The sequence below is a fragment of the Lissotriton helveticus genome, chromosome 8 (genome assembly GCF_964261635.1).
Source record: "Lissotriton helveticus chromosome 8, aLisHel1.1, whole genome shotgun sequence".
Classification (NCBI taxonomy): Eukaryota; Metazoa; Chordata; class Amphibia; order Caudata; family Salamandridae; genus Lissotriton; species Lissotriton helveticus.
The window spans coordinates 1,140,736,802-1,140,759,542 of record NC_136069.1 but is presented as its reverse complement, the minus strand read 5'-3'; the positions used below and the strand labels follow the sequence as shown (position 1 = coordinate 1,140,759,542).

The 22,741-nt window shown below is 41.1% G+C and overlaps 1 protein-coding gene across 1 annotated transcript in view; it reads left to right on the top strand.

Annotated features, from left to right (window-relative positions):
• Positions 1–22,741, top strand: part of REV1 (REV1 DNA directed polymerase) — a 411,701-nt gene that overhangs the window by 178,113 nt on the left and 210,847 nt on the right. Inside the window, exons 8-11 of the mRNA XM_078658014.1 lie at positions 11,618–11,734; positions 15,378–15,501; positions 19,324–19,452; positions 21,222–21,376. Of these exons, the coding sequence (XP_078514140.1) occupies positions 11,618–11,734; positions 15,378–15,501; positions 19,324–19,452; positions 21,222–21,376 (525 nt within the window). The remainder of the gene's footprint in view (positions 1–11,617; positions 11,735–15,377; positions 15,502–19,323; positions 19,453–21,221; positions 21,377–22,741) is intronic.

Here is a 22,741-nt window from a genome sequence, read left to right as displayed (position 1 = left end):
ACAGCAAGCAGCTGTTGGACAGGCTGTTCTCAAGACACTCTTTCAGGTCTCTGCAGCTGGCACGGGCAACCGCCGCTAATGGAGGGACTGCTATATATTCTATGCAAAAGATATGAATTTAGCAGCCCACATGCCTCGAACTGAATATGCTACTTACCAGTATGCATCTGTTCTTGGCATGTAGGGCTGCTAACATTCATATCGCCCACCCTCCTCCCCGGTGCCTGTCGCAGCTGCAGACATACTCTTGCATTCAATCATTAGCATGGACATCCTTTACACTTTTCACTCCATCTCTGCCACAATGGCTAAAAACAATCTGGGGATGGAGCCGATGCCCATGCGCACTGTAGTCCAGGGGAGGAGCCACCTATCTCAGGATACTTCGAAGACTCTTCCAGGACAACAAGGTGCGATCATCCGGACCCAACACTAGGCGGCGATCTATGCAAAAGATATGAATGTTAGCAGCCCTACATGCCAAGAACAGATGCATACTGGTAAGTAGCATATTCAATATATATAGATATAGACATATTAATAGATGCCATGCTCACTTTCTGTCTTTCGCTCCCTTACACTCGCGATCCGGTGCCCTGTTGCGGGGTGGTGGACACCACGCTGGTCTCCGAGACCACAGCTTCAATGTACAAACCATGCACCAGCCTTCACAGGAACGTGGGCCAAATCTTATTTTATTTGGGATCAGCAATACATGACTAAACACGTTCCGGCTGCCACCTTTGTCAATAGTGGCTGGCGCCGCCATAAGGCAGGTTTAAATAATACTATTACTTAAACATAGGACACCCAACTTACTTTCACCCAAGGTGTCCACCATTGCTCAGTGGGTCATTTCTTCATTCATTGTTATGCTTTGTAGCACATCGCATCAAAATCATAGCCCTGGATGGGCTTGTTAACAATGCTACCATACACAAATAATAATAAACATTCATGGAATGCAGAAAGGAAGAAAAGAGAAACATTAATCCCTGGATGGGCATCAATCTATTCAATTGCATAATCAAACCAAACATCTACAGCTGATGACTTGGATATGTTCAGTACTAGCAAGAATCACACTTAATTCAGAGTATCATTACAGATGCACGGCCATCTCTTCACCACTATTGAGACCCCCTGGTCTCTTTGTCTGATTATTAATTATGTGTCGTGACTAATCTGCGAAGCTGTAATTGCCTGTTGCCCCCTCTCACATTCACGGGCACCTGATCCATACAAAAGAAACTCAACTGGTCCCTTTTACTCTGATCGAACACCTTGAAATGCCTAGCCACCTGTATGTGGGGGTCCCTGTTCTGTATGGCCCGAGATGTTCCAGAATCTTGATCTTAGTAGGGTGGATAGTACTTACAATGTAACGCAAGCCACACCGACATACCAAACAGTACACCTTGTGGCTTGTGTTACAATTCATCAAACTTCTGATTTTCTTTGGTTCTTTCATATATAAATAGATAGACATATTTTTTTCTGTGACAGGACATTTGGCAAAAGTAAGTTCATGCTGATAATTCCCTTTGTTATGCTATTTTCTTCCAAGAGTTGTGCTTTTTATTTTTAGTCTTTTATTTTTTTCAATTTGTACAGCACATCATTACGTGCAGTAGGAATCCAAAAGGGACCAGGAAAGACAAAAAAGGCTATTGCAAAAAAAAAAAATTGCAAAAAAAAAAAAAAAAAAAAAAAAACACGCCCGGAGAAGCTTGCAAAAAGGGAAATGGCTAGATGTGTGGCCCAAAGATGGAAGGAGAATTACATTTTTTGTGCCAGAAAGTACGGGGAGTTGCTAAAGCTTGTCCAGCTGTTACTACTGCATGTTTCAACAAATCTGATTTCCTTCACTGGAGGAGAGATGTATTAAGAGAAACTGTTGTTTGAAGCAAATAGATTTCTTCTAGTAAGCCCAAAAGAAGACTAAACCCTCTGAACTTTGGTATACTGCTGTCTTGTCTAAAGTGAAATGGGGGCTGAGACTACTCCCAAGCCAGATTAGAACTAACCCACCAGACACGATTGAATTCCCGTTGGTTGAGGAACACTTCACTCGTGATTTGAATTAGATGAATTGCGTGTGCCACAGCATCTTTAGAAGCTAACAATCAAAGATTGCTGAGCATTTGAATTGAATTAATAAGATATATTCAGATTGCACAAACCCAAACACAAATCACGTAACTGGTTACAAGTCACAACACTCGATTAGAGAACTTAGCTAGTTTGAGCAAGGGGTTACCGCTACAAAATACATATTGTCCTGAAGAAGGTCTTGGGATTTATCAACATAAGACCAAAACGTCGACTGCCAAAGTCCATTTCTACGTTGTTGATCAAAGACGCTCTCGATTTTCACTATTAAGAGAATAGGAATCATTTGTTATTCATCTTGATTGGACTTATGTTCAGATGTTTGAGAGGTCGATTGATCTATTCCTTTAAACGTTTGAAATTTTCTGATTTATTTCACGATAAAATTTGTACCTTATGAATTTCTTCTAATTGATTTTTATATAAACAATCATTTTTCATAAAGATTTCCCGTGTTGCTATTTTCATTTACATTTGAATTGTTTAGATTTTGTCTTTTTTAAATTTACACAGCCCCAAATAGAGTCTAATCAGATTAATGCTTTTGTATTAAATACAATCTGATTCCTGAAAACTCTCTTCAAAATAAATCCCCTTGCTGGTACTTTCTACGTTACATGCTTTGCCCGAGCCCGCAAGGGTATATTGGGTTACCCACCTTATTGAGCATAGATTCGAACAAAAGCAGACTTTTTTGAATTATAAAACGTTAGTAGTCTCGGCAAAAACAGAATACTTTTCTAATAAAATCATGGCTGCAGAAAATTCTTCAACGGAAATCTTCTCTATAGTTATGTATTTAACTTCTCCTAAGTGTGCTACTTCATACATTACACATTGTCAAGATCTTGCTGACTAGCTCACTAACTACTGTGACAAAACAAATTACACCATCTGCAATTTACCGGGTCTCGAGATGCACTGAGGCTTGCTGGAGAAGCTGCCCAGAATTTCCTGTTTTGTATCTTGACACTTAAATCACCAGACCTCAGTTTGGGACTAACGGGCATCGTGGATTTGGTCTCCACTGTTACCTGTCTGAAACAGTTTGATTATCTGACCTTGGAATAGCTTACATCTGTTACTGGCTCAATTACGTTGGGTCCCCCCATTAGATCTTGTTCAACCGAAATTTTAGAATATGGCCAAATTGGTACTCTCACAACCTCTGTTAGAAGTGTGCAATGGCTCACGCAACAATGCTTGGATACCTGTTGAGTGCAAAAGGTAACTCATTGTACCTCTGTTAAAAAACCCTAGTGCAGATCAAGTCGTTCAAACTATTGGCAGGGGCGGCTCCTCCATTGGAGCCGAGGAGAGTCGCACCACTTAAGCTCCCCCAATTCATTACCATTTTATTTCTCATTATCGTCCAAAGCCAAGCATCAGAACGGGGTGGGGTTGCTGCTGAGTGACAGCAGCAGGAAGAAGGGTGGGCTGTCTGTGCACTTATGTTTAACACCTTGCATGCTCAGGACGAGCTCAGCTCATCATGAGGCACGGTGCTCCTGTGCGAGCCGTGGAACGCTCACACTCGGGGATAATTCCCCTGCTGTGCTGAACGTTCCACGAAAACGGGTGCGGCCGTGACGAGCTCAGCTCGTCATGAGCACAGGCACACTGTGCCTCATGACGAGCTGATCTCGTCATGAGCATGGGGGCTCTGTGCCTGCCCCCCAGCACAGCGGGGGAATTACCTCTGCAGCGAAGGGGTTAAAGTGCACATGTCTTTTTGGCCTGTCATCTTAAGACAGCCAGCCACACATGCAGACTTTAAACGTCTTTGACCCAGCTGTCTTAAGATGGCTGGGTTAGAGTCAGGACAGGCCTCCAGGGCGCTGTGGAGCACCGAGTGAGGCCGCTCCCTTCAATCAGGGTGCTGCTCTCACAGCATGAGAGCAGCACCATGATTGCTTAAGGGAGTTCCAAGCTCCAGCTACCAGTTCCTGTGAATGTCCGGAGTGAAGGATGTCCTGTTTGCCTGGTAGGTTTTTATTTATTAATTTATTTTGCTTGTGCGCCCGCCCGTTCCCTCCTCCCCCGTAGATGCCAGCTGCTTCTGACTAATGGCCTGTACATCTCTGACACTTTGCAGTAAAAATTTAGGAGAAGCATGTTAACTAACTGCTCTCTAATTTTCTGGAGCAACATCACATCTTGGAGCCCCTACAGTCTGTATTTCTGCCGCAACATAGCAATGAAACTGCACATTTGTCAGTTCTTGAGGACCTTATAAGGCGGATCCAGCTGTTTTAGTACCCCTCAGCATGTCTGCTGCATTAGAGACAGTGTTTCTGTCCATTCTTTTAACCAGACTTACTGTGGCCAGGATTGGATGCATGGTAGTTGTGGAAATCTCATTTAAAAGATAGACACTAAGCAGTCCCACCCCTTTTGTGTTAGCGTACAAAGCATTGGAACAAGGAGTTCCACAGGGTTCTGCTTCAAGCCCAACCCTGTTTAACATTATATCAGTCCTTCGGCTACATTAGTCAGGTTCTTCGGTGTCACTGTAGTGTAGTTCCTATTTCCCTAATAGGATCTGCGCAGTGGAATAATATGCACTATAGTTTTGGCATAGGACTGAGGTCAGTATGCCCCTATTGAGTATATTAAACGTAATTACTTTGTGTGCCAGCTAATTCAGAGGCCACTAGAAACTCCTTGTGAACAAGAAGAGAGTAGTTTCTTGCAACTGCTTAAACATGACAACTGTTTCCTTTTAGAATTGGAACACTCTCAGAATCGTGGAAACAATAGATAACAGTTTCACTCAGCTAATCGTGCATGCTTAGTTACACAGAAAGAGTAGACTGGCGTTTCAATAAAAAGAATTTATTAAACAGTCTTATTTCTTGTGTAAGAGATATGTGCTGTTACAATCCTAAGACAGTATGCGAGATATATTATGTACAGAGTAAGCAGTAGAAAGAAATAATGCTGCAATAGCATTGTCTTTTAGCTATGACACATATTCATATACATATACATATACATAGTAGTAGTAGAAAGCTTTATTTGATTTTAGATACATATACATAAATAACACAGGCTAAAATGCGAGTACTCATAAGATGCGTTCTCTAACTAGTTCTACCCCGGTGCACCTAACCTAAGTGTAGTACAAGGTAAGAAGTAGGTGCTGTATTCTATTGTATGGTATGCTATAGTTTGGTATGCCAAGAGTCCCTCTAGGTTCTAATCCGCTCCATACCTTAGACTGAGAGCGGTTGGAATCTCTTTTTGAGTCTCAAACTCTAACACCCCGCGAAGGGAGTCGGAACACTGGAAGTTGGATTTTCTGTAAGCAGGGATGACAGCATCTTATCAGTATGCCACCAAATGTATAAATACAACTTCTGTAATTTGTCCTTGTTCTAGAAAGGATTGCATTTTTTAATATTGTGTATGTTTGTATAGTTATGTGCTATGTGGTCTACATAACAGAAATGGTTTTTATGATGATATTATTAAAATGAATGTCTTTTTAAAAAATGTTCGTCCTCGGATGCTTTCCCTTATTGACTTGTTTCCTTGTATAATTGCCTAGGAAGTTTTTCACTCACAGCATCTTAGGCCAGATGTAGGTAGGCTATTACTGGTCGGTAACGGCCGAAATCGGCCGTTACCGACCAGTAATTGGCTTTCCAGATGTAGGAGGCTAAAAAAGAAGGATTCGGTAATTTACCGAATCGATAATTTAAGGAATCGGGAAATTACCAAATTCTTAAATACCGATTTGGTAAATTACCGAATCCTGATATGTACGGAGCACTCAAATGAGTGATTTTCCTCGTTATTTACCACCAACTACAAGTTAGTGGTAAATAATGAAAACCTTTGAAAAATCATTTTTTTGCTTTTCCAAAAGTGCCATGTTGCAGACATACATGCCCTTAGGGCATGTATGTCTGCAACATGTGCACCCATACACAATTGAGGGGTGCAACAGGGTGTCAAAGTGACACCCTGCCACCCTTCAATGTTTCCCCCAATTACCGAATTGGTATTTACCGATTCGGTAATTACCGAATAATACAGATTTGGTAAAAAGTACCGAATTTTTACCTACATCTGATTTACCGAATCTAGAATACCAAATCGGTAAAATTCGGTATTCTAGAGTCGGTAAATCAGATTTACCTACATCGGGCCCCTTATCACTATGTCAGGCCGGTACACGGGCTCCTCTAAGTCGAGATCTCCTCCTTACTTGTCACGAACCGAGCCAAGCCGAGCCATGCAGTGGTTTGCCATGGTAAGGGGAGGTATATTTATACCCGGAAGGGGCTTAGGAATGTTAGCATTGACATAAAGTCGGGCAGAGGAAGACGTCAGGAATGAACCCTTAGGGTATAGGTGTTCATGCATAATAAATGAGTTTTTGGAGAAATCAATAATCCTGGGCTAGGGAAACTCCCAACAGTTTAAGAGTCTGGTTTCTAAGAACTCGTTGTGACGTTGGGGTGAACGTATGTAGGTGACCATGCCTGTATTTGGCTAGCATGGCTAATGCCTAAATAAGGACTGGGATCGTATGCCTATATAAGGGCAATGCAAATTGTGCATTTAAGGACATGTATCAGGAAAACCTATACACGGACACCTAAAGCGGAATACAACATCACCTGTATGAATTATGCAGAAGACACTCAGCTGATCATTCTGTTGGACAGGACAGGGTCGGTTTCTCAGGAGACATTCCGTCATTGCATTACTGCGGTTGCCTCTTGGTTGCAACTGAATGGCCTGAAGTTTAACTCAGACAAGACTGATATACTCTACATTTCTTACAACAATCTTGCCAGACCTTTTTCACTGACTGACCTTCTATTTTGGCCTGATCCTTTAAAGACTGTAAAGAATTTAGGTTTTTACTTGGAAGATGATCAGTTACTGGAAAAACAAGCTAATCACTGGACCTTTTCTTGTTTTTTTCTGTTGAGGACAATTCTTCCGCTCGCTGGCTTGTGGCTCAGGCTGCTATTCTAAGTCGCCTTGGTTATTGTAACTCTATCTTTTTGGGTGCCCCTTCTGGTGTTGTATAAGCTTCAATGTGTCCAAAATACAACAGCTATATTAAGCTTAGGTTTGCCCAGATATGCCTCAGCATCTACTGTTGTTTTGCACTGGCTCCCTGTTGCAAAGAGGATCTTATTCAAATCCATCTGTCTCGTGCATTAAAGTATTTATTAGTCTGGACCTTTCTATTTGTGGGGGAAAACATTTAATATCTGTGTTCCTGATCGCCGACAGTGCTCTCAGGAATGCCCTCTTCTTCTCTGTTCCTAGACTTTATTGGGGCTTGGACTGGAGGCAGAGCTTTTTCTGTGGCAACTGCTAAATTGTAAAGTCCTTTGCCCATACCTATGAGCAAACTGCCTGTACATATCCACTTCAGAAAGGCCTTGAAGACCTGGTGGTATAGACTCTAATTTGGTGATGGACAGTATATAGATTCTGTGGGTTTCTGACTAATTATGTTGAGGATTCGTAGCGCCAGGAAACTTGTTTAGGTAATTGTGTGCTTAATAAAACTATAACATAACAAGCTGTGTCAGAAAGGTAATGACTTTGCTTTGTCTGCAGTTTCTTGTTGATATGTAGTGTCTGAAAGTTTTTTAAAAAGGAGTTAGGCAAGGGGGCTTTGCCTGGCTTTGCTGCAAGATGCGAACACACAACCCACCCAATATTCCTCAAGTAAAGAACTTGTCATTGGACTGCAAGGTGAATGGACTGGGCATAGAGTGCGGGTACTTCTCCATCTAGTCATGCCCTTGAAAGATGGAGTGATCAGAGAGGACCTGTCAAAAACTATCTCTGAGTGTTTCCATCCCTTTTTACTTCCCATGAAGGTTGGGTGTGTCTTGGGATGTTATTGTAGACGTGGACTAGACTCAGACCAACCAGGGGGCTGCTTTTTGAAGTGCACTCTTCTGAAAGATTCCCTGTGCTGAGGCTTGGGTACAGGTCATTTTCTGCCTCTGTGGTTATAGGCTGGGCACCTGGAGGTGGAACTAGAGGGGGTGGGCAACAGAAGGGAAACTACCTTCCACTTAATATAGTTATCATTTGCCTTTGCTTTGCAAATATAACCACCTGCTGTGTCCGATCATAGCAAGCGATAATGGGAGAGAGGTGGCAGCAATCTGACAGTATGGCTTAAATCTCTCTCTTAGGGAACACTGACTGAGATTGCAAATAGATTAGTTGATACTTCCACAGTTGCTCTCTCTGAAGCAAGTTTTGTTGGCATAACTAACTCAAGTGTTCTCCTTTAAAATTAGATTGATTGACTTCGGGAAGATGACTGACATTTTTAGTGTAAGGAAACAAGAAGTTACAAATGATGCAAAGCAGCAGGTTAAAGTCTGCGTCAAGGCTCTCACTGAGTTAAGCTCTATTTTCTCTAAAGAGTGGAATGTGTGGGGGGGCCAATCTTGTCTCTACAGTGTCAGTTTGTGTATGCTTGCAGAAACCAAGGGCCGAAGTATGAAACTGTTTGAAGATTAGATCCAGACTATTTTTAAATCATAAGGGTTCTCCGTTTTTTTTCTGATGTGCTCACCGAGCCCATGTGCCGCCTTGCCTGAGAGAACCCCTCCTTACATGCTTTTATAGCATGTATCCTGAACTACTAAGTTATAGAATATATCTTTCAAGCACACAAAGATAGGGTCTGAATCTCATTTGGGAAAAAAGAAAGCGCTTGTGTCGCTCAGGGTCATCAAGGACCGGCAGTCTTCCCTCTCCCTTATGGACCAAGCCCTTAACGCTGAATGAGAGCTGAGCTGCTGAATAGATAGTTTACCGTTGTACCACAAGCTGCAGTGAACGGAGGAACAGGTGGAATTTTTGGTGACTGGATGGAATAATTCCTTATGTATGACCCTGCATGTTTTCTATTTTATGTGGTGGTGGGGGCAGTGCTTATCTGCCCATAGGGAAATGGAGACATCCAACGTGGTTTCTAAGGGACACTGTCGAAGCCTGCTTGGGTGGATCTGAAGTGAGTTACACTGCTTCCTTCTGCCGGTGCTTTTCATATATGCCTTTTGGGTATCAGGAGGCCACCTTGAGATTTGGGATCCTGAACTCCCAGGCAGCTCAAGCTTCTCAGACTGGATCATTGGAATGGGGAAAATAGCAGTGTAGCCTTTGCAGGGGAATTATATAAGTAAATTACTGCAGTCATCTGTGTAATGTGACTTTAGAGGGGCTCACCTCTCAAGTTTGGTGTCAACAGACAAATCTCATGCAAAAAAACTAGCAAGACCAAAAAGGACATAATCCGAAGGGGTGGGTCCAGCCCAGAAGTTATTCCCCCGTGGCAGTAATATTCTTTCAATTGAGAAATTGAGCACACCAACCAAAGTAGAAGGTGCTACAGATGACTGTTGAGGAACTGAACATGTTGATGGAGAAGTAGATGCTGGAGGAGCTGGTGCCAAGAATGAAGCATAGCAACAACCTTCTGCGGAGAGCCGTTCCTACATGACTGGATGCAGCCACTCGGAAGAGCCGGACCCTGAATTTCATTCTGCAGTGACCCACACTGTGCCATCATTGTTTTCTTGGGAGACTATCAATAATGCATGATTGAAGGTGATGGTACTATAAACACAGGGTTATACATCTGAATTATCTCTAGAGAGCCATAATCAGCACCCAGTTACATGTTTTGTTTGAGGGCGACATTTACTACCTCACTTACACTGGTTCCAACTACAACGATTGAGAAGCATGGTTGACATCAGATGCAAACAGGGATAAGGATGGGCCCCAATGTCGTCCTTGTCCATGTACACAAAAGCATCTCTGACCTTGTCTGCCATTGCTTCCTGTACCTCCTCCTGATGCTGTTTTAAAGAAGAATCCCAGCACACTTGATGCAGATGATTGTTACATTAATGCATAAGGGAAATGTTTGTCTTATCACCCACATTTTATGTTGAATGTAGAAACTAAGATTCTTGCATAGGTGACCCTTGATGTCTCATTCATCCTGACAGGTCAGACTTCATGTCCCACTGTCATTTTGAACCTACATGGCCTTTATATGAACTGGGCTATAATGGTTGTGTGCCTTTTAGTGATGCACTTGACACCAAAAAGGCATTTGGGGACCCCTTTCCATCTGCTAATGGGTAAATTGTAAATGTTTTGCAACAGCATTTCGGTCGCAAACAATGTGTACATAACATTCCAACTCAGTATTAGGAAGGGGCACCCACAACACTCCCCTTCCTTACACCGAATGGCAAAACCCAAATTATGATTCTGTAACAAGCTACTGAATCACAGTTTGGGCTTTGTACATCCCAAAAAGCATTTTTGCAATCACGGCTGGCCCAATTCTGTGTATTGGGCTATTTGTGCCCTCAAAAATGCCTTGCACATGTAGCCCTTACTTCCTTCTTTCATATGCTCTGACGGTGTACGGTGATCACTTGGTTTTGGATCAGGGTGTACACTGAATTGATTACTTTTGGCTGTGCTAGGTATGCAGGGCAATGTTCACTTTCTCAGGCATGACATTATATATGTATATGTTGGGCTTGATGCTGACCCATAGGAGCATTGCTTGTTAATGGCAAGGAAAGCTCCGGTGCCCCAGAGATGAATTAATTGCCCAGGTGAATGGACTTGTGCATCACAGCTGAAAGGGCAGTTTATGATGAGTGCTTATTTCCAAAAAGATTGAAAAATTGTCACTTTGTGAAAAGCTATCTAGATGTTGATAAGTGTAAAGTGAAAATGATGAAGTATTGTGATTCACATGACACTTTCTTGGTGGTTTTCAGTGAGCTTCCTTTTCATTTCAATGAGGTTAATTTTAATATACGTGGGTCTTATTCAGGTTTAGTGGGCATGAATTGATTTCATCAATTGTCATGTATGTATTAGCCCAAGTAATGTAGGTTTGATGTATTTATACATTATTTTCTGTTTTCTTCCATTTTTTAACACCTTGGACGCTCATGACGAGCCCAATTCTCCCCGCACCGCTCAGGTGCGGGGAGAATTCCCCCGCTGTGCTGAGCGTTCCTCGGGAGCCAATACACCTGTGACGAGCTGAGCTCGTCATGAGCACCAGAGCGCCGTAGCTCATGACGAGCTGAGCTCGTCATGAGCATGGGGGCGCTGTGCGCGCCCCCTCCCCCCCAGCACAGCTGGGGAATAACCCCCGCAGCGAAGGGGTTAAGAGTGATTAGAAAGCTCTACTTTTACACATGCGTTTTCCCGGTTTGTTTTTTGGCAAATAACCTAGCAAGTCATGGCAGTTCTTGCTTTTAATTGTGTTTTTTAAATCTACTGTTCCAGATTTTTCTCTGTAATTTTGCTAGTGGTTTTTATCTGCAGTTTTGCAAGTATGTTTTCTTCCTAGCGTCACAGTATCATGAGAACTTATCGGCAACTGTGTGTCTAACAGATAGAGTAATACTGTATTATATATACCATTTGCAGTCCTTTAGAATGTAATTGGTTTACTTCATTTCTACAGGGCAACCAGTGGCTGTAACAAGCAACAGAGGTGCAACGAAGATAACACAGCGTCCAGGGGCTAACCCCCAGCTGGAATGGCAGTATTACCAAAACAAGACCGATAAAGGCAAAGCAGGTATTATGAATGCGTCTGCTAAATTTAATTGACATTTTGAGAGTGGTTTTATTTTTAATGTTGTCTATATTGGCAGAAGACTCCTTGTTTACAAAGCTAAAGTCATAGATGAAGCAGAGTGAGGTGTAACGATGTAACTGGCACTCATGATGATTGAACAGATGGTCATGTTGAGTACTTTTTAGGTAAAGAACATAAGACCAATATCGTTTTTTTAGGAGTATGAAACTTTGTTGCTTTTGGTGTGTGGCATTTTTAGGTCGAGCCAGGTCAGCGCATGCGCTGCTCTGCGAGGCATGCTGTATCGAGGTATCGACTTGAAGCTCTGCTCACTCTCCGCCCACATTGTTCATTGGCTTGTGTCATTGTCCTTTATAAACTGTGTCTTTTTATTGGTCTATAGGCTTAGTAGTCCCTCCTTAGTACTGCCTTATCTCATCTTGTAACCTTGCATAAGGACAGGCCCTCTTACTTGTGTAGTTACTAGGCAGGCTTTAATTACAGCCTCCGAGCACTATTTCTTTCAGTGGTTTTCACTTGTCTGCTTTTGCAGGCAAGACGCGTCCTATCCTAATGTTTTATTGTTGTTTTTTTAATAGTACGGCACGCCGCGGTGGCAGACGCGCCTTTGTTTTATTTGCGGTTCCTAACACAGCCGCATGCTTTGTCCCCTTTTTTCGGTTTGTTCTTCAGACAAGTTACATCTAAAGAAAGGGCCGCGTTAGCTATTGAAGTGAAACCGTGGCATGGGGCACTTTTCCAAGAACAGAAGCATTTGTTTGTGAACTTGCCTAACAAATGCTTTTTTTTGTAAAAGCATTGCATACCGCGCTTTTACATTTATGGCTGCTGCAGACCTTTCTTAAGACGCGGCTCGTCTAAAGAAAGGGGCGTCGCCCCTGTCAACGTGAAAGTCCGGCATGGGTGCATTTACCAAAATAGGTTTCGCATTTGCAAGAGTTTAAACTATTGTTATTTACAATGCCAATAGCTCAAAGTCTCATAAATGCAAGGCCTATTGCATTTCAAATGTTTGCTCTAGATTAGTGTTGAGTCACTCAGTGGTAACAGTGGCGAGAGCCCTTCCTTTTAATATTTACTTCATTTGCGGTGTGGATACATTCACAGACCTGCTCCCTGAGTTTGTTTATCATGGAGAGGCATGGCAACTGCAGAACAGAAGCTGCAGAGTCCTGTCTGACAGCAGTACAAGCGCCTTAGGGGGATTTGCTGCGGAGACATACCCCACCCTCTGTCATCAATACATCATGCTGTGTTTACTGCATTGCCGCAGTGGGCTGCGGCGATAATCTGAATGTTATAAACAGAACCATGCGCAGACCTTCCAGGAACTTTAGAGATGTTGCCCTTCCAGAATTGCTTCCTTCCAGAATGGCTTGCCATTTTCCCTATGCATCACTCAGCCCACACCTTTCCAACTGTTCCTGTGGTACTGCCCAGCTCTAAGCAACGCTTTCGTCCCCCTCCCAGAAGCAGAAGGCGGCTGCCATATTGGGGTAGAGTGTCATTAGAGACAATAGCGGCCATTGGCTGACCAAGCCAGTGGGCTGGGCTATTCAGCCAATCTTCTTAAGTCACGTTACTTACTAGTTGCTTTCTCTGAAGATGTGCAGAGTTTCGATTATGGAAACCCGCAGCCGGAGTGTCATTGCAGCCTCCCAAACCGTTAGTTTGAGCCATGTAAAGGAGATTGAACACCTAAACACTCGCCCACTGTCACTGTGCTTGATTCTTTGACATTCAGCCTCCTTTTTTACTCCAGCTGGTTTCAGTAGAATAAAGCTCAATACAGTGTCACTTTTTGAATATTATTTTCCTCTAGGTTGAGATCTTGTTTGTTATGTTACCATTACTTCAGCATTAGTATTTCTCTGACATGGGAACATCCTGTATACGTTTTGTTTGTAGTTGTATATAGCACAAACTCCCCCCAAAGGTATCAGAGTGCTTTACATGAGCACCAGTTGCATTTACAGACAGACAACATTGTATTACCTATGGGGGCACGCGGCAGCAGTTCGTAATTGTCTCATTTTGAAGCACACATAATTTGGTATGTCAGGCCATGGCTAATGGTTTTTAAGGAATTTCTAAGATCATGTTATAAACACATAGGCTTTAAATTAAAGTTAATCGTATGATAAAGTATTGTTGGTTACAATAATTACAAATGCAACAATTGCAATGTATGTATCAGAAGCGCGTTAGCAGGCAAATTGACTGCTGTTAAAAACAAGCCTTTGCAATGCAATATGTCTCGCATTTGCGAGAGTTTGGGCTATTGGCGTTGTAAATAACAATGCCTTTTATTTATCTGTTTAAAAAACCTGCAAGTGGTGCGTAAGCATGCACTTTGTACTTATAGTCCTTGCTTACCAGAAGCAAGGCTGGCAGTAAAAGAGGCCCTATTACCGCCAGCCTTGCTTCCGGTAAGCAAAGACTACAAGTACAAAGTGCATGTACACGCACAGCTTGCAGGTTTTCAAAACAGAGAAATAAAAGGCATTGTCGTTTACAATGCCAATAGCTCAAACTCTCGCAAAATTCAAGACCAATGCATTTCAAATGCTTGTTAACTAGTGAAACTCGTCCTGGATGTGAGTTGGGTGGAGGGTGGGGGGAGTTCTCCAAGTGTAGCAGCTGCTTCACATGATTGATTAGATGGTAACCTGTAGGTGTACTTGTGACCTGTCCTTTGAGAAGGTAGCAATTCCTTTTCATTGCTAATTTCAAACCTGCCTCCTTTTGGACAGCAGTTGGAATTTAGTGTCCCGAATGGAAATTCAGAATTAGTGACAGGAGAGGTCCAGCATTGGAGCCAGACGGGTGATCTGTTAATCCTCTGGGTGGGTGCATCTTTGAATGCTGATGAATGAGCAGCACTGCAGTGACAGGCTGGCTCCATGCCATACTACCTGCAGCACTGAGGCCCAGGCCAGTCCACCCATACATTTGGTGATGCTGCTGCCCTAAATTCCCAGCATTGCGCTGGACACAGGCTGGGAGCTTTAACACAGTCGCTTCCAATTTTCATTGCATACTTTTTCCAATCCTTAAAATAGGTTGTCTTTTTCATCCTTTTTGAAGCTACCAGTCCAGGTGATGAGGCCAATGTGCCCTCTGGGAAATGGTTTCTACGTAGAAGAAAGCCCTTGAAGTTTAATCTTATTTATGCACTTCTCTTTGGCTGGAGCCGGTTAATCCTGTTTATGATTGTATGCCATTTATAAAAGTGCAAGATAACGTTGATATTATTTTCTGGAACTGTACCACTGTTGGATAAAAGGAGAATTCACTAGCCCTTGAAGCAGACAATCCTTTAATAATGCCCTATGTGCAATTATTGGAATTCCATCCATATAGACCCCAAAAAACAATTATATCAGCATGGCGATGTTTCCTTGAACCACAACAGTGGAATTGGATGCAATTTATTAGGTTTGTTTTAGCTTTAAAATCCAGCTATCATTCCTTGTGAAGATACTTGTACTCCAAGGTGGTTTTTTTTTACAGGAAGGTTGTGTTGGATCATAATTCTTCAATGATTATTTGGCTTCAATTTACAAGACATTTTTTGCAGACATGGTTGCTGTCCAACACAGTTTTTTTTTTTTTTTTACAGCAGTTCTTAATAATCTGGGCCAGTCAACACTGCAGTGTCTTGATTCAGCACCACCGAATGGCGATGACTGCGATGTCTCGTCCTTGTCAATGGCTGTAATTGCATCTTGCAGTTATGAAGCTAGGTAAGTGAAATGCACTGCTCTTGCTAACCCTTTCTTAAATGGCTTTCGTAGGCAACAGTCATTTTTGGTATTAAAATTTAGTTAGTCAGGAATATTATGTGCTGTATATCAACAACGAACATAATGTGTTGTGGCAAAATGTTCCTGCTCTAAATGATTTTAAGACTGCGGTGAAACCATACTATAACACTCACCCACTTATGCAGTGTCAAACAAGCATCCAGATGACAGAGGACCATTTCATATGTATAGTTTAGGATGACACACAACTCCATAGAAATTTCTATTTGTTGCACCCGTAAGTACTTTGGTCGTTCATAACCAATTTGACATAAATCTGGGTGAAATTCATTAAAAAGGAAACCTTTCAGTGTGTTACATTTGGTGGAGATTGGTCAAATAAATCAAAAGCTATAACTAAAGAGATCCCAAATCCAGCTACTTTCACAAATAACTTGGAAGTCTCTAGAGAGCAAAAAAAAGTACTGAATGAAAGCTCATTAAATGTTGCTGACATAGAACCTGTGACAATATTCTGTGCACTTTGTTGATTTGTTCAATTTTTGTTCAAAACCCTGGGGCCCCATAATATTTGTAAAGTGCCAAAGGGCCTTAACAGGTCTGAACTATCACTTTCTGTACCACTCCTCTGCCTTGGGCACTATGGTATTACAAAGGAACAGCAGATGCTTGCACTTTTCCTTCTATAATACAGATCACACTGGTGTTCAATGTTCGCCAGCACAATCTCCAGTAGGTGCTCCCTCCTTTGCTTGTTGATATGGTCCCATACAAAGTAGGGAACACGTAGTGCTTGTACCTGCACCGTAATGTAGATGCAGACATCGAGGGAGAGGCAATGTCCGGTGCACTGCACTGCCTGTGACCCGGAAAGAGGAGGTGCAATAATGTGATGTCTCCAGTGCAGATGTGAGCTATAGTGCCCTGGATTATCTGTCCCACCCAGTTTTAAAGTGTGTCATGACACATGCCAGGGGAGTGTGCCCCATACATGAAACTGCTCCGAGGGTCCATATGTTAGTGCCGTAAGTGTGCGTAATTGTTTGTTATCAAAGTAAAATCCTTTGTGAACATCAGAAGTGTAGGTTATTGTGCCTGCATCTTTTCATTTCTATTCTAGATGTTTGCAAGCATCACTGTTAGCAAATGTAATGAAAGCTATGATGAAAGTCTGCATGTTATAGCCTATGCCCTCATGTGCCCAATTGTCATTGCTACCACTTACATAGTTATGCCAGTGTTTTCCAGGGTTCAGACATTAGGCATACCCCCAATTTTTGCAAACATCAAATGTAGTCCATCTGCCTTTCTTCAAGCTTTTGATTGGCCAGAAGGTGTGTGCTTCTACTGAGAAAGAGTGCCAGTATTACAATCCTTGTCTTGTGGGAAAGCGTGTGCTTAATGCAATATTTTTAAGTGGTTATGATGACAAGTTACTGATCAAGTTTGATCTGTTTATTATGAAATGTTAAGACAAAGGAGTTAGGACTGACTTATTTATTGTGTAAAGCATTTATAAATGGTAATCGGTTTTAAGAAGATTTTCATCACCCTTGGTAAAACCCAAGGGTAGGTATTTCATTACATAGAATACTATAGATGACAAAGGGTTTTGATGTTGGCGGATGTTGAAAATTTCAGTAACACTCACACAGATATTGAAAGTAGTATGACATCTGATTGGATTTTATTTCAACTTTCTGGTTCTGAAATATTTATATGGAATTTACTGATATATGAGCAGTGATGAGATTATATCCTTGAATTGTATTGAAAAGTGGTTCTCTTGCGTGCGGTTTAGAACACGTACAATGGTTCCATGGTATCTTTTGTCAATAGGTTTCTTGAATCTATCTGAACTGTCAATATACATTTAGTGGATAATGTCATCTGCACAAAAAATGCACATATGAGCCACTCTTCCTGCCATAAAGAATATTTTATTACATCATCATAATACCATGAATAATGTGCACTAGTGCCAACAATGAAGTCTAGTAAGGTGAGAAGTGGGTGATTACTAATATACATCAAAAGATAACCGGGATGTCAGTTCAGTATAGTAGCAACAAAGTTCAATCCATAGTTTTTTTGTATATTTGTTCTCAAAAGTTCACGAATGACATCCCAGTAATTGCATCAATGTTGTATTATAGTCTAGGGCATGTTTCAATTTTCCTGGGAATATTAAGAATCCTCAGTAGCCAGCATAGTTTAGATTGTGTCCTCTTCTTTTTAATTACAGATTGTTAGAGAGACGCTCGGTTTTGATGAGACCCGCTGCGACTTAAAGGGTCGAAATATCGACTCAATTTGAGGGATGACATTTTTGGGCTAAAATTTGCAGTTTTTATGCAGATCAAAGTATCCACTAAAAGCACATTGCTGTGATTGGTCTTAGATACAGATTTATGGCCGTCATGGTAAGTTGCAGATGCTCTCTTGGCTGTCAGAAACCCACTTCAAAGTCTATTAATGCAGGGTACTTGAAACACATTTGTTCAGTGATGCTTGTCAGAAGGATTAGCTCCTTTTAACACTCACCTTTTGGATGCCCTGTGAATCATGATGTCAGCTGCATGGTGGGAGGACAGAGGCTACAATTAAATGTTATTTGGTTGTCCTGTCTGCCTTCATCTGTCTTATCTATTCAATAATTTGTTGCAAAATGGATTGTGTCCTACATGAGGATCTGCTATGATGAGTTAATCAACCTTTATCTTATAAACCAAGCGCATATTCTACAATAGACTATACATTCACTGCAGCCCTCCTTCGTAACATTCCTTTTGGTCAGTTATGCCAGGCTGAGAGCTGGAAATCTGTTCAAATGTTTTGCAGGGATTTGTTTGAAGTAATAACAGATACTAACTAACTAGATTAACGATGCAGGCTTTGTGATAAATTAAGCACCTTTGATGCAGGTAACTGCACCAGTTATTTATGGTCCTCAGTACTACCACACTACTGCAGGAATCAGCACTAACAAATACGATGTTAAAATTATTTATTATTATCCAAGTGGAGGCAAGTTGCACATATATTTTTGTCCTTAATGAGTTCCAGTGGCTAAACCAGATTTCTACTGGGAAGCACTATTATCTGGTCTTTTGTATGTATTGTCTGAGGGCAGCCATTCTAATGGGTATCTATATATAACTTTTGTTTTGCCATCGTGGTTTTCACTCTCATCACAGACACTATTTCCAGTTTGGGATTTTCATGTGCAAATCTAATGCATTCAGGCTGGATAGCTGTGATTTGCCTCTATTGAACCAATGAAACCAGCACATCTGGTAGCAATAATTTATAGTTAAAGCCCAAGAGTGGAAACTGGTTTTATGATGACAAGGAGTGAGGTGACTACCCTAGTGCCCATACTACTAGTTCAGTATTGTGGATTTCTGTATTATGTCGTTTACTGTACAACCCATCCTGTTTACTGTGTTAAAATGATTCTTATCCTTCACTGATGTCCAGATGAAATGGTAATGGCTGTCCTACGGCAGTGCATTTATCTAGGATGTTAAAGAGAAAAAGGTCCTTGTACACATTAGAGTATGTGCTTAAAAGCAGTAAAAATATTGCGATTTTTTGCCAGTGCCAAAAATCTTTATGAAGGGTTTACTTGAGTTCATCAGACTTTATAATATTCTAAAGGTTATTAACATGATCAAAAATATCCATGTTGAAGTTAAGATTGTAGGTAAGTAAGAAAAAGGTTTAGATGAGATGCTTTGTATACTATACTAATTGTAAAGATTCTTTAAACATTTCTGCTCATGTTGTTTCCATTTTTAGACAAGCTGGTGTAAGGAATGGAATGTTTTTTGGGCAAGCAAAACAGCTATGTCCAAATCTTATCGCAGTACCGTATGACTTTGACTCCTACAAAGAAGTTGCACGAACCCTCTATGAAACACTAGCAAGGTAAAGAAGGTTTCATTTGAATTATTCTGTACCAAATCACAGGTTGTTTCTGTACAGTCTCCAAATTGCAACTTACTTTAAAGAAAGTGTTTGTTGTACTTTATTTTACCCAACTAGTGTAACAGATTGTTTATGCTCTAGAAATATCCGTTTTTGAAACTCAGGTTTGAGCGCACACCTTTCAATATCAAAATAAGTCTGTATTACATCAAATTTGCTACAGCAGATCAGCACAGAATGAACAATGTAGACAGAGTCAACTACGGGTTGTTAACCTTAGTAATTACCGTAGGCCATTTATTCTACATGAGGCTAGATTTTGGCTGCATGCATGTGATTCAGACCTGTCCACCCGAGGAAAAGTTCGCCAGTTACACTTTATAACCATGGACAGCTGATAAGGTCAAAGTTCAGCCTCATTTTGGTAACAATTAAGACCTCACATTCTGTTATGGATGTGCAAACCCTAAAGTAAACTCCAGACTACTCATGTTCTCTTCCGTTTGTCACACAACTGACATTTGATAAGCAGGTAAGAGATTACATTGGCAAGAGTGGCTTCAAAAAGGAATACACATCATACGCCAAGTAATACACAATAGTTCTTTCACACCAGTACTTGTTTCACAGAAAGCTTATTATTATCTTATGAGTGTAGTATGGAACCATGCCACTTTGCTGAAAGCTCTTATGCCACTAATAGAGGAGGTCTTATACAAGACTTACAAACATCTCAAAATAACATGATTACTAAAAGACCCTTTTCATTGAAAAAGATCAACTTCCAAAATGTGCACTCTCATCTAGCAGAATATTGTATCCTATTTAGAAAAATAGAGGACTGACTTTGAAGTTGAACATTGAATTCAAATCCCAAATGCAACTTATTCAACTTACATGAGAACTATTTAAAAAAAACAAGCAGCCCAAGCTTGGTAGTAATGTAAGTCAACAGAGGATTATAGTATGAAGTTATGTTCTCCTTTAATGATACAAAACATAAATGTGATGGCTAAATCACTGTGCTGGAGATGTAAGTTCTGTCCAGGTAATCTAATCTAAATGCTGGTAAGTTGCTGCATAGCCCAAAAACTATTGGAAACTGTTACTAAATGTGCTTGATTATAAATCACAAGGTTGAGCTAGATCCTTCAGGGGTGATGTTTAATAACCTCTGCATTTCTCCATCTGGCACATTTAAAAAGAATGACTTGCACAAGCAGTTAAGGCAGTACAGTTTTTACCACTCAAAGGTTGGAAGCCCATCTTAACTGTCTTGTCTGATGTTTACTTGGTAGGAATGCTAAATGTCATTGCTCTCTATTTTTAAGAAACTCCACTCGTGCATTCTGGAATTAAAAGGATGTGCGATAAAATATGAGACCCACGTCCAAAGATGTGTGAATCGTACATGACTAAATTGTATACTGTTAGTGTATCATTATGCAATAATTTAATTAGTTCTAAATGTGAATGTCTAATGAGCTCCTTTTGGTATAAGCCTACATGTGGTACTACGTAACTTAGGATGAAAGGAGTGTAATACGTTTTTTCTGTTTTAATAAAACAAGTGGTGTCAATGCTGATCTTAAGAAAGCGGTCATTGTATATTTTTATGTTTAACTTTACAGTCAAACAGAAGCTCAATTTTTTTCCAGAAAACTTTCAATCTTCTTGCTTTCTGGTCGTTTCTGTACCTTGATAATTTAAAGTTGTCACCCTTAATGAACACTTCTTCTGCTTAGGTATTTTTGTTTTTATCTTAATAGTTATACACATGATATTGAAGCCGTCAGTTGTGATGAGGCCCTTGTAGACATTACCGAAATCCTTGCTGAATGTAGGCTAACTCCTGATGATATTGCAAGTGCCATTCGTACCGAGATCAGGGAAAAAACCAACTGTGCTGCCTCTGTGGGTCTCGGTAAGTTACCCACCATATTTTCCTTTAATAAAAAACACGCCAGAACTTTGACTAACAGCATTTTACATAATTATTTTGACACCAGTTACTATGCAATGTATGTCTCACTTTATTGCTAACTATTTTCTGCAACTATTAGGTGAAGCTGCCATCACAATAGTTTTGTGATGTGTGGCATCGCAGTCTTTGCTCTAGATGCTTGCACTGAAACAGCATTGCTTTATCAAAGCCTTCGACTGTGGGAAAACACCCACAGTTATAATGTAGTGGACATAGTATCTTATATATATGACAACCATGAAAACAAATGTGTGAAAGGTGCACATTCTTTATTGTTGGACGACCACTCTAAGCACATCATCTTCCTCTAAATGCCCAAAAAGTTCAATTCTGTACTCTTCCTTTTCTGAAGGTGTTTCTAGAGTAGGTTTTTTTTTTTCTTTTTTTTTTTTTGCAGAGTTTTATATAGCGCGAACTAGACCCGAATCCGGTATCAGAGCGCTTTACATATTTTCCAGTTACGTTACATGAGGACACACTTTCATTTTAGGCACGGGGAGATTAAGTGATTTGCCCAGAATCACAGGAGGTTTTGGCGTCGTTACCGAGACTCGAACCCAGATCGAATAGAAGAACTGCAAGATGTCACCATAGCAATCCTACATTTTGTCACTGTTGATGGAATCTATTTGAGCATGTTGCGAAGAGAGTGACTTTCATCTAACCAAGTGAAAATTGCATGGGTAAAATAGCCCAGCAGAGGATTGAGTATGAATTAAATCCTCAACTCTAGCTAAATAACTAAGTGTATGTTGTACCAGGTGCAGAGAATGCACAAAGGGTACCCTACAAGCATAGCATTGAGGTTTCTTTGAAGAGTGGGTGTTCTTTAGACAAAACAATTTTCCTTATGTGGTTAGGCAGAGGCCTGTTTGTGTCTAACAAAGTTCGCTTTTTTTTTCAGAACAAAGTTTTATTGTTTTCTCGAGTAAGATTGCAAGGCAACCACAGTACTTCGAACACCGGAGGGGCTGTGAGTATACGATCAAAATTCAAAGAATATCAATCAATACAGCAGTCAAAATAAAACATAAGTGTCGGAATTCTCCCACCCCCCCTGCCCCGTAATATCTACCCCCTCCCGGATCCTGCCCTAGCCCCTTTCACGATGTCCGCACAGGTCCAAGAAAAACTGTCATTATGAAACTGATGATACACACTTTCCCTCACCCTGGTTCTCAAAATAGTTGTTCAGCAGCGACATCCCGCTGTGCTGGCGGCTCCAGCCACAATCCCCTGTACTCCGCCCATCTCTTCCATATTTTGTAGCGCTTCCTGGGGCAACCTCGGGCCTCAAACACTGGA